General features: G+C 36.1%; 1 protein-coding gene across 6 annotated transcripts in view; it reads left to right on the top strand.

The window, feature by feature from the left end:
- Positions 1-13,632, top strand: part of RBMS3 (RNA binding motif single stranded interacting protein 3) — a 750,151-nt gene that overhangs the window by 592,881 nt on the left and 143,638 nt on the right. For all 6 annotated transcript variants that reach the window (XM_026454169.1, XM_023207252.3, XM_023207251.3 and 3 more), the window contains one exon: positions 3,824-3,930. In XM_026454169.1, the coding sequence (XP_026309954.1) occupies positions 3,824-3,930 (107 nt within the window). The remainder of the gene's footprint in view (positions 1-3,823; positions 3,931-13,632) is intronic.

Here is a 13,632-nt window from a genome sequence, read left to right as displayed (position 1 = left end):
AGGAAGGAAGGAAGGAAGGAAGGAAGGAAGGAAGGAAGGAAGGAAGGAAATGCGCCTAGTATCTTATAGCTAGTAAGTAAGGGAGCCAGACTTCAAACCCAGGAAGCTGGTACCCTTAACAATTAAGTGCCCCCAAAGTATGTGATAAAGCCTATGGAAATATGATTCTATAGAAACTACCTAAAGAGAAGTCATATTCTAGACTATTAGAACCAGGGACTATCCTATAAACCTTATAAGAACCATTATTAGGGGACAATAAACAACCCTGATTCAGAGAGTAGAAATACGTTTCATAAAAACCATTACCCAAAGATGTATAAAAGGTAAAACTTAAAAAAAACTTGATTACCATTTACAACTTGGAAAGGAAACCCAGAATTTTCTGTAGCCACTGTTCAATGTGTTCTTATAGTCTTAAGGCAGAATAAAAATCTGGAAATTATCAGGGAAGGTTTTAAGAACAAAATAAGCAAGTTGGTCTCTTTTTAAATAGAAATCTATGTTAACAGAAGCATTATGATATTAAGGGAAAACTGGTAATGGGACTAAGGAAGGGAGTGAAAACATGCTCCTCACCTATGAATTAGACATCCAAGAGGACAATCAAATTCGATCTCATGCCATATTGGGTCACTGATGACCTATCATGCATGGACTGTAGGACTTAAAAATAAATCTGGACACAAAAGTTCTTATGTATGGGCCAATTCTGATTATTTGCACACAGTGCAAATAGGTATAACAAGGTATTTTTTTCCTCAAGGATGATACTTAGCAGATAAAGCCTGATTTCTAATTCAGTATTGGTACAACTGCACTTAGTGGTTTAGCTGCTACTTAGGTTTAAATCCCAGGTGTGTGACTTACCACAGGCCACTAAACCATTCTGAATATCAGTTCCTTCACTGATAAAATAGAGAAAAATATTAGTTGCTTCATAGAGTTGTAGTGAAGATTAAATGAATGATCTATATAAAATGGAAGTGCTTGATAAACTTTAGTCTATTATTAACACCAAATACTAACCAAAAAAAAAAAAAAAAAAAAAGTCCTCTGCTTGGATAACATTCCTTGGTTAAAACAAAAAGATTATATTTGAGTAGAAAGAAGCTTCTGACTGTTAAGGGTGATGTATATGTTCATTATCTTGACAATGGTGATGGTCACATAGGCATATGCGTATATCAACACTGACAAATTGTATACTGGGAATATGTACAGTTTATTTTGTGTCAGTTGACTCAATAAAGCTGTTAAAAACAAACAAACAAAAAAACTTGCCTGTGGGTGTTATGTGTGTGTCTGTGAATGTAGTTGTTAGGAAAATTTCTTACCTAACAGAGGCACACAAAGCTGCCATCCCTCCTCACAAGAAACGAACCAGTTTCTTTACAGCAACAAATGTAAGGTGCTTCTAGATTTACCTTTTGTGAGAAATTTGTACCACTGACAGTGATGAACTCATATGTTAGCATGACTATCCCATTTTAATAGCTATATGTACCTGAATCTTTAAAATGGCAAGAGAGAAAATACTCTATAGAGGAGGAGGATTTTACATGTGATATAAATATATAGTTTTGAAGTCTCACAGGAAATTATGTTACTCAGATAATATTGGGATGCAGTGATTGCATTTAGCATTTAGGTTTTTCATCTGGCCTCAGAATTTACAGTACTTCTAACATAAATAATCAGGAATCAGAATTTACAGTACTTCTAACATAAAGGCAGTGACTATCTACAGACATTCCATGATGCAGTCTTTCTGTCGTGTGATTTTCCTGGCTTCACCCAAGTCACTGAAGTCAGAGGCTCATCAGAGCAGTCACTGTGAAAAACCACTTGTGTTCAGTGAGGCAATGATATTTATTGAGTGCTCTCTCTATACAGAACTGTGTGTTTTGTATACGGCAGGAATGACATTTTGTTTTTTATTTCTCTTGGGCAACGGTGACCCCTGTCTCTTTGAGCCATTTCCTCCAGTACTGATAAGCAGAGTTGCTGCTAATAAAGAGTGAGCTAAAAAGGATTTGACAAAATATGACTGTCCCTTAGAGCCAAATGATTTTCAAATATTTATTTGTAGGTACCTGTTTGATTGTACTCTTTTTCCATTGTTGATTTTGGAAACAATTTTAGAATTCTCGTTAATTCCTTAAAAATGTTTAACTTTACCAGGTAAGTTAAGTGCAAGCAATCTAGCTGGGGTGGGAATGGGGCAAAAGGGATGTTGGGGAAGCTGTGCCAGTTATCTAACAAGACAATAATGCCGCATATCAATTATAACATCTTAGTGGCATGAAACAATAAAGATTTCTTTAGCTTACACATTTGTGTGGTGGGCTCAATTTATATCATCTGGGCTTATATATTTTTTTCTGTTGTTAACTGCAAGTTAACTCTGTACCACTACCGATCTTGGATGTACGGGTTCACATGTCTGGGTGGTGGCTGGCATTGGATGATCTAGTGTGGCCTTGGCTGGAATGTTAGGATGTTAAGGATGACACATCTTTATTCGCATCTCATCCTCCAGCAGGCTAACCTGGGCGTGTTCACATAGTCATGCAGAGGAGCAAAAGAAGCAACTCCCAAAACTTAAATCCATTTCAAGCTTCTGCTCATATCTCATTTGCTAACATCCCAGTGACCAAAGCAATCACATGGGATCAGACCTAGAGTCAGAGTGAGAGGGCTCCACAATATTATACAGCAAAAGGCAAGGACACAGGGATCGGTCAAGAATTAGGGCCTTTAGTATAACTAATCTTTAGTAAAACACACTTTTCCTAATGAGTAACAGTTGTGCAGGGTGGTCATTTTGGTTTTCAGACTATAAACTGACAAATTAATATCTGGTTAATTCAAACAGATAAACTAAGAAATTAGCCTTCCCAGCCACATTGATATATTAACCAAGTTTGTCAGGCCACTTTGGCTTTCATTTTATTCATTCATTTAAAAATATATTTATTGTGATAACAAGCAGCAATTTTCCAGTCAAGCAGGGATGTGAAGGAGAACATCAGTTCTCAAAGAATAATTTTGCCCTGTTGGGTTTTAAAAGATGGTCATTTTTCAATGTAATTGTTGGAAGAGGAGTTCAGACATCAGTTTTGGTCACTTTCTCTTGGGAAATACATTTACCTGAGTCATGTAGGACCACCTCTAGCAATCCGGGACTCACAAGCCATATCCTTTGGCTATATTTTTATCATGCGGGTTCACTTAACATTCTAATAATTGTTCTCTCCGGGATTCTGATTAGATTTTACTGGAAAATTGGAGTGAAGAAGGTTGGGTGGAGCATCAGCTTCTAGCCATTTAGAAATTACAGAGGACTAATTTTTAAAAAGCTAATTTGATTGCGGTTAGCAAAATGTCTCCCTTTTGAGAAAGAAGCTCCTAATCATCTCTTTCCAAAATTGAATGCTTCAGTTTCTACAGTGCAAACATGGTTGCTTTGAGGAAGAAATATTTATCCACATATAAATACGATTATGAACATGTTTCTGACATTACTGGAAGGGTGGGTGCTTGCCTCTTTACTTCTAAAGCAAATTTCACATTCTGCTTCAACTGATTATTTTTTCAACAATATTTGTTCTATTCTTTTATGATCTGCCAGTACTTTTTTGAAGCCGAGTTAGTTAGAACAGCAGCCAACAGAGCTGAGACTAAAAGGGGGCCAAATATCTCCTCAGAAGCAAGATGTTACTTCAAACGATATCCATTACAAAGCACTACTGTGACTCACGTAATCACTTATTTTTTAAGGGGGACTTGTTAATGTAGAATTGGTTTCTTATCTTCCCAGCCCCCAGTGAGCCTTTGCTGTGCAAATTTGCTGATGGAGGACAAAAGAAGCGACAGAATCAAAGCAAATATACCCAGAATGGGAGGCCTTGGCCCAGGGAAGGAGAGGTGAGTGCTAACTGACAACATTTGTTCTGAAATTTGGCAGTAGATATCCCTCAGAAGGTGGCAAGGCAGACGTATGGTGCCATGATGAAACTGGGTCCCAAGGAATACCCAATGTCTTCAAAGGGGCAAATGAGCAGCCTCATGTTAATGTGTTCTAGATGAAATTATTGAGAAGGAGTAGACGACTGCAAAATTAACCTCAGTTCTGCACGATAGCAAGTCTTCTGTCTTTAACCAAACTTGAACCTAAAAGGAACTCACTGAAATACTTATCTACAAAGAATTTATTTCTATCTGTATAATAGCTATAAAATGAGGGTATAATTACTTAACAAAATATTTTCAGTGAAATCAGTAGGGAGAGTTGAATGTTTGTGTTTTGAAACAGGCAGGTAAAATTTGGTTGTTTTTCATCCTGCTATTGAGATGATTTACTTGCACATGTATGTATATTTATGCATATTCCCATATGTTCATAAATGTTTTGATATCTGTTATACATATATATATATGTACACATATGTGTGTGTGTGTGTGTGTGTGTGTGTGTATATATATATAAAATAAGATATTGTCTATTGGTCAAAAAGGAGGAAGAAAAGTTGATACATACAGCATTTTGCTTTTCACAACAAGGAGAAGGAAAAGTACTGAAGAGCTCACTATCCATTTACCCTCAATACAAACTGGTAGATAAGCCAGCTTATGGATCCAATGCCACTTAGGAATGTGTTCTTTTTGTTACTTTTTTTTAAGAAGACAAGGAAAAGGCACCTGAGCTTCCATGAGGTCTTTTCATTATTTGTGAAATGGAATAGAGTTGTTTGAATGACTTGAATAAATGCCATTTTGTATCAAGGCCATAATTTCAACAGAAGAGCTTTATTTAGTATTTCATTCAAAGCACCTACTTCATCCATTTGTCATTTAAGAAGCATTGTACTTGATGCAGCATTTTATACTTTGAATACTGACAGAACAGTGATAAGAAAGAAAGGAAGCTGGAATTTTTCTCAGCAAATCCTTTAGCCTTTTTTCAGTTTCTGTTTCTAAGACCATTTTTTGTTTTGAGTGTTTCCATGCAGGTCTCAAAACCCCTCTTAAAGGTTATAGTTGTGTTCAAGTACTATGTAAACTGTAACCCATTACATTAAGACATGAAAAACAGAATCATCATTGGGCCTCAAAAGCTAATAAAAAAAAAAAAAGACAAGAGTTTTAATATTCTCAACTTTAGAAAGGCAGTGGATATTATGTTCTAAAAAGGAGGTGGAGGGAGTGATCCATGTGTTTTCAGCATGCAGTCCAGTGCATCAGCAGATAACCCTATTGGCCCCAGAAGACAACTGATGCCTGATAGCACTCATTATCACATGGCCCCTACCAAACAGCCGTAATCTAGAAAGACTCATTTGACATTTTAAAATTTGGTTGGATAAAACGCCGGCTGATTAGAGATATCTTTGGGTCACAGATTATCATCATAAAGCCCCAAGACTCAATTAGCAACTTGGCATTTATGACAGAAGCTTCAGTTTCTGTCTCCTTAAGGAACTATAATATCACCTTCATACAATAGATGGCAATTGCAGCAAGACACTTCACCCCAGTGTACATTCCTTGAAAATGGAATCAGTAAAGACAAAATGTAGAGAGTTACAGCTGCCACCTGGCTACTGTATGTAGAATCTAAGACTTTGCTTCAAAGCATGATAAATGCCATATATACTATGGTGTGGAAGCATTGTGGAGTTAAGTTTAGGACCCAGAGCGCCTTATAATTTAAACATAGGTTTTAAAGGTATATTCCTAATCTTTGTTTTCAAAAGTTGATTTTTAAGAACTATAAATTTTCCTGTTGATCTTTGAAAATCAAGGGACTGTAATATAATTTATCTGTGACCAATAAAATATATTTCAAATATATATACACATTAAGAGAAAATAGATTGGGCAGAGAAATAGCATGCCCTAGAAATATGCTTATCAAATTTCTTGGTTTGGGGATGCACATATTAATTTGTACACTTTGATTGTGGTCTTAGAAGTAGATACCCGAAGAATGTTGGATAACTGTGTGTCCGTCATTTTACATATTTTTTGCTTCCATTTCCCCCTTGCATTTTACTTGCTAAAGTATATTAGCATGTTGATAAAGTATGTCATGATACACATTAATCCTATATAAGCAATATTTAATTAATTTTATATGTCAGGAAATTCTGGTTAATGTATTTGATCCTAAGACATGTGTCTTTGTTGTTGTTTTCCACACTTTAAAGCTTCTGAAATTGGTTCTCTTATACTAAGTGGCATTTTACAAGATAATATGCATTTGCTCTTGTTAGTCACTTGGGGGCACTACCTACATTCTCTGGTTAAGGTCTTTGACCACACTGGTTTCATAAATACAAACATCAAACAAAGCCAGGATCTGGGTCAGATTCTTAAAGGGGGATTTTTTTAACCCCTTCCTTCATTCAGTGTCATGATTGAGACAAATAACTTTCTTTGGTGTCTGTTTTTAATGGGTAGTTTTGTTTTTCATTTACCATTATACTAAGGTGGGCATACCAACCTTATAAAGAGATCATTTGGGGTGTTTGTTTTTGCTTGTTTGTTTGTTTTGATATGTGAAACAATGGTACACCTTTCAATCCTTGTCTTAGATAAAAAGAAAGATGGTAGTTTAGATTATGCTGCTGTGGAATTGAAGATAATAGCACAGACTGAGGTTAATGTTTACTTTTCCTCTCTCCTAAAAGACAAGTAAAAATGGTCATGTGAAAGGGATTTCTGATGAAATTCTTAGGATACAAAACCAATAGATTACAAGCATTTTAGAAGTACCATAAGCATGCCAATTAATAGACTAATTAAAATTTTAATTTATTGTTTAAAGCTGTTTTTTCATGGCATTTTGATAAAAAATGTATTAGCAAAGTTTGGCTAAATGCATTTCTTTGTAAAAAAATCTAATACAGAAAACTTTATACAAAGAAATTAGTATAAATTAGCAAGATTTTGAAATATAAATATATGCTAGTGGCCATGTTCTGCATAAGTGAAAAACACAAGGATATGTTTAAATTATTAATGAATCTTTCAAGAGACAGTTGGAACTCTGAGTAAAATGATCGAGGGAATGGGGCTATTAGGTTCTTTCTCCTTGGTCTTCTACAGTTCTTATTGTTTTATTTCCTTAAGTAGCAGTTCTGAAACTCTTGGTCTCTGGATCCCTTTACACTCTTAAAAAAATTATTGCTTACAACAAAATAAATAATAACAAATTAACTCATCTTGTGCTGATAAAAATAGTATATTTTATTAAAATATACTTTTTTAAAACAAAGGCAATTTTTTGAGAAAAGTGGTACACTTTTATATTTTTACAAATCACTTAATGTCTGACTCAGTAAAAAATGGCCAGATTTGTGCATGTACTTCAGCATTCTCTGTTTTGCTATACACTGTCTTGCTTTAAACATATAGAGAAAAATCTACCTTCATCTAGATAAGTAATTTAAAAAGGGAGAACCCTATAGATCTCCTAAGATGATCTTAGGAATTCTTGGTGTCTTTAGGCCACCCTTTGAGAACCACCGTCCTAAAGAAGCTGAAGCCAAGGGCAGGACTGATTTTCAACTTCCATATACTAGAAGGGCCATGCAACTTGTTGGCACATTAAAATATATCTTCTCATTTGGTAAATAGACACTGCCCCTAGGCCATCAGTGCAACTCCACTTCCCCTTCCTCCCCAGTGCCTCCTCCAGGAGCATCATGATCCAGCAAAAATGGGGTGCTGGCTGGCACAGCAGGAATTCTCCTAAATACTACTCGTGCATTTAAATTCTGATTGGCCAGTGTTTATGACCTATTGGTAGTAAAATATGTTTAATGTCGTCCCTATCTCAGAAGTAATCTAACTTAATCATCACAGTGTCCCTGATGGCCCTTGATAACATTGTGTTGGCCAGATATTCTATACATCTGAGGCTCTGTCTTACTTTAGGCAAAATACTGTCTGCATCAACCATGTTTGTGCTCTCCCCAATGATTGGTGGAGCGGTGTGGAATCAGGAATGTTTCAATTCAGTTCAAAAATACATCAGGAACTCCTGTTGCTTTTTTCTGTGCTCCCAAAGAAGACTTTTCCAATGACTACCAAAAAGTCACCAAATTGTACTTTATACCACAAATAATAACAGTTGATCCAAAAGCAAATAGCTGCAGAATTTTCTAGATGGTCAGATCAAAATTTGATTGATGGTAACTTAGTGCCCCAGTAAAGATAATTGTAAACTAAAATAGACATTTACTCATGCATTCATTATTCATTCACTTATTCAACCACTACCAATATACCATTACAACACATAAACAGACACACATGTGAACTTGTGATATGCCTGTTTTTGCAAACTTTATTGAACTATGTTGTAAAGATGATTGGATTAAATCAAAGAATGGATATTTTTACACTATGATGAGAGACACTTAAATTTTAAAAAATGCTTTATGTTAACTTTGGTTGTGTGTAGTCTTTGGGTTTCCTTAAGAATTTTCAAATGTAGATAAATGCTAAGTTTCAAATTCCAGAATATGGTGCTGTTTCACCACATTTTTATGTTGGGGTTTTATCCGTAAATAGGGCAAATATCAACCAGCCACTTCACACTGGCTCGAAAACTCTGATCTAGCTTTCACAAAATCTTCCCAAGCTCTATTAATTGAGTTAGTAAATACCACTGACAGCAATTGCTTTGGGAATTGTACTTCCCAGAAATGATGTTTTGGCTGTGGACACAAACAAGAGACATGGAAATTGAACAAGAAGTAACCCAATAAAGTACTCAGATGTCTAGTGAAAAAATGCCAATGTGTTATGATAAAAACAAAAATCAATAAAGTGACATTTCTTTCCTTTATCTTGTTTACAGTTCTTTGCTGGAGTCAGTTTAAAAGCAATGACTAATACTAAACATTTTCTCTCCATCTGATGCTCTGAAGAGACTTTTTCCTTACTATAGAAATATTTAACAAGATTATTTTCATAGCCCCAACATGAAAATGAACTAGTGGAACTAATGTGATACTGTTAACAATCAACACTCAGGTTCCCAGAAATAATTTACAGGTTATGTTGAAGAGAAAATCACATAAGATTTCTGGAGATGCATTATAGGAATATTAAGATTTGGAATTCTTGGCCGGGCATGGTGGCTCACGCCTGTAATCCCAGCACTTCGGGAGGCCGACGCAGGCGGATCACCTGGTCAGGAGATCGAGACCTTTCTGGCTAACGTGGTGAAACCCCGACTCTACGAAAAATACAAAAAATTAGCCAGGCGTGGTGGTGGGCGCCTGTAGTCCCATCTACTCAGAAGGCTGAGGCAGGAGAATGGCGTGAACCCGGGAGAAGCTTGCAGTGAGCCGAGATAGCGCCACTGCACTCCAGCCTGGGTGACAGAGCGAGACAACATCTCAAAAAAAAAAAAAACTGGAATTCTTTACTTATTTCTAATTAAAGAGTAAGTTTTAGGTTAGGTATGATGATATAGTAATTCTTAAAGATATTTTATTTAAATGCATTTTTATTTCCCCAAATCACAGTCTTCTGGGTACAGGAGTACAGGATGTGCATTGCACAATATTAAGGGCACCATTCACTCAAACTAGATGTGAATGTCACCGCATGGGATAGTTCAGTGCTTGTTAGCCTGCCTGGAAATGTTAGTTTGAAAACTTTTAAGGGCTATAATATTCTGACATAGAGTAGTTTAAGTTCCTTAAATTAGTAGGTCCCATTAATGCACTCACAAAATCTGCTACTAGTGAGCTGAAAGCTGTTATCAGTTTCATTGCAGCCAGCTTACACTAAGTGATTTGTTATGATCTATAACCCAGATAATATGTTGTCTATTTTCAGACTTGATATCAACTTCTTTACAGTGATGAATGAAAACTTCCCCTGTGCTGTAAAGTTTTATAACTCTTACCCATTCAGACCTACTGTTAATAAAAATTCTCTTCATTGCCAGTAAGTGAATAAAGGCCTGCAAAGGTCACATGGGAGAATGCGATTGTCAGGCTGTTTTGAGTCCATAGCCAAATGCAGGCCAAGTTGAGAAAACTTGATTCCAAACACCCAGTTTCCTCCCCATTGTGCCTCAATGCTTTAAGTGTAATTATTTATTCTGACTAAAATCATTTGTGATTAAAACAAAGATGTCTTTTTAGATTTCTAAGTAGACAGATAGCCATATAAATGATACAACAGTTATATCTCATATTGAAATTCTAGATGAGTAAACATTCCTTGAGGGATACATTCTAGTTCTGTTTGTTTTTTGAAGCATAGTGAATACTTACAGATTTGGCATCACAATTGTGAATTACAACCATGTCTTTATCACCATCATTGTCATCAGTATCATTGTTATCACAGGCATTTGTTCCCTTATTGAGTAATAATTTGCGTTATGCACTGACAGTGTGAGAGGATGTGCACCTCAGTAGGCGTGAGGAAACCCCTGCCCTGAATGCACAATGGAAATGCACATTGCAAATGCACATTCTCAGTGAGAGCCCTTTTAATACCCTTGGGTTTCCTATTTGCTTTCTTACTTTCTTAGTGTATGACTACTGTTTTTTTTTTCTTTTGAGATGGAGTCTCACTCTGGTCACCTAGGCTGGGGTACAGTGGCACAATCTCAGTTTACTGCAACCTCTGCCTCCTGGGTTCAAGCAATTCCCCAGCCTTAGCCTCCTGAGTAGCTGGGATTACAGGTGCCCGCCACCATGCCCGGCTAATTTTTGTATTTTTAGTAGAGACGGGGTTTTGCCATGTTGACCAGGCTGGTCTCGAACTCCTGACCTCAGGTGATCTGCTTGCCTCGACCTCCCAAAGTGCTGGTATTACAGGCATGAGCCACCATGCCCAGCCATGTATGACTACTTTTTACAGAAATATTCTTTTTAAGAGAAGGATTATATTTGAAAGACTTTGTTTTAAAGACAATGTTAAAGAAGAAGCAACTTAAGCAAAAAGTATGCAGTCATCAATAAGGACTTATTGAGTGTCCGTTATGTGGGAGGCATAGGTCTGGTAGTATGGACGTGGTGTAAGACAGACAGATTCCCTTCTCCCTTGTAGCTTAAAATGGCAGAGATCTTCTCTGTCTGCAGAGTAGGAGATTAACAGTGGAGTACAATATAATTTAGTGTTGTAGGAATGAAATCATTAGCAGTAAATGGCTTCATATCTATGCAACTGTAAAAGAAAATGAAAGTCAAAGTAATAATAAAAATAACAAGAACTATAGTAGCAGACACAAGAACATCAGTGTATATTCCTCTTGTTACTAATATGAACTGATTCTTTGTCTGATTTTCAGGGTGGGTAACTAAGAAATTGCTGTATGTGCATTTACAAACAGGAAATGTTTCCTAATGTTGAAAAGCTTCACCATGTCACTGGGCCAGTAGAGGCCTCTATGTCCCAGGGTGCTGAGTGGCACAGAGAGAAAGACAGTTAGAGAAGGAGCTGGAGCTTTGGGGTGTGAATGGTTCACGAATGCTGAGTAGTCTGATACACTCATTGAGAAAAATTATTCTTTATGAATTTTAAGGAACTGAGTGTGTCACCATCTGTGATGTGCTCAGTATTGTGTGCTTATCTTCACAATTATCTAAGCACTAGAGTGATTAAGAGAGCACACTCTCAAATCCAGTCACAAATCCACAACCTCTGAGCTGAGTAACAATACTATGACAATGCTGGGCAGGTTTTTCAAAGTCCTTAAGTTTCCGATTCCTTGCCAGCAGACTGAGAATGGTTCAAAGTGCATATTTAGTGACCGGAAGGATTCATAGAGGTAACGAAGATAAAACACAATGCCTGGCAAATATAAGTGCTTATATAGTAACTTATTTTAACTATTACAATATCATCACAACTCAAAGTTTTTAAATCTCAAAACCAGCTTTGCTAGGAGTTTCTATGACTAGTATGCTTTAATTCCTTGATTTTCAGTTAAATGGCATGTCAGTTTATTTTCTGAACAGGAATTTTTTTAATGATACATTTATTTGAAAAAATATGTGCTACCAATATATTCTGTCAATTGTATTTTTACTTAGATTATAAAACAAATTTTAAAAAACAAGTAGAAAAATAATATATTTTAACTTTGAATCATAAAGCATTATTTAGTACTGGAATGTTATGTGGTTTTCAAGTTTCTAGCCAATTTTCCTTTGAAGGTCATGTAATCATAAAAACCGAAAGAGCTAGCAGGAAGAGAATGGCTTGGATAAAAGGATAAAAGAAGAAGAAAAAAGAAAAGTAAAACAAAAACATGAATTATTGCTAGAAATCAACAAAGATTGAGCTACAATTGAGAACTGTTAAATGGTCAATATTTTCACAGAGAAATAAATGAATTATTAACTTACTTATTCTGGCAAATAATGACAATAAATTTTGGATACCAGAGGTGCTTATGCAACCTTGGTGGCTATGAGAAGGATTCCTCATGTTCAAGTACTTTCCACTGTGGTTCATAGCACTTACCTTTGACAGAAGAAGCATTCTAATGCACAGCTAGTGGCTTATTGAATTTACTATCTCCATAGTGCTGAATGTACATGACCTTTCAGCTTCCACATCCTAATTGAGACATACAGGATGATATTACTAAATTCTTCTGTGTAATTTTTAGAGTTTTGAATTTTTTGTGTCCTTACAAATAATGTTATTGATGCAATTTATAAAATGTTATTGTGTTTGCTCCTGTCACAGGGGTTTGTTGTACAGATCATTTCACTACCCAAGTATTAAGCCTAGTACCCAATAGTAACTTTTTCTGCTCCTCTCTCTCCTCCCAGCCTCCAACCTCAAGTAGAACCCAGGGTCTGTTGTTCTTTTCTGTGTATTCATGAAATCTCATCATTTAGCTTCCACTTGTAAGTAAGACCATCTGGTATTAGGTTTTCTGTTCCAGCATAAGTTTACAAAGGACAATGGCCTCCACCTCTATCCATGTTCCCGCAGAAGACAAGATCCCATTCTCCTTTTGAACTACATAGTATTCCATAGTGTATATGTATCACATTTTCTTTATCCAATTTGTTATTGATGGGCATTTAGGTAAATTCCATGTCTTTGCTATTGTGAATAGTGCAAAAATGATCATTTGCATACATGTGTCTTCGTGGTAGAATGATTTATATTCCTCTGGGTATATACCCAGCAATGGAATTGCTGGGTCAAATGGTAGTTCTACTTTTAGCTCTTTGAGGAATACTACTTTCCACAATGGTTGAACCAACTTACACTCCCACCAACAGTTTATAAGTGTTCCCTTTTCTCTGCAACCTCACCAGCATCTGCTATATTTTGACTTTTTAGTAATAGCCATTCTGACTGGTGTTAGATGATATCTCATTGTGGTTTTGATTTGCATTTCTTTAATGATCAGTGATGGTGAGCTTTTCTTCATATGCTTATTGACCACATGTATATATTCTTTTGAAAATTGTTCGTGTCTTTTGCTCACTTGTTAATGGGGTTGTTTGGTTTATTCTTGTAAATATAAGTTCTTTATAGATGCTCAACATTAGACCTTTGTCAGATGCATAGTTTGCAAATATTTTCTCCCACTCTGTAGGTTGTCTGTTCGCTCTGTTGATCTTTTTT

Source organism: Piliocolobus tephrosceles, chromosome 2, assembly GCF_002776525.5.
Source record: "Piliocolobus tephrosceles isolate RC106 chromosome 2, ASM277652v3, whole genome shotgun sequence".
NCBI classification, from domain to species: Eukaryota; Metazoa; Chordata; class Mammalia; order Primates; family Cercopithecidae; genus Piliocolobus; species Piliocolobus tephrosceles.
The sequence above is the reverse complement of the archived record's forward strand: the minus strand, read 5'-3'. Positions and strand labels throughout refer to the sequence as shown.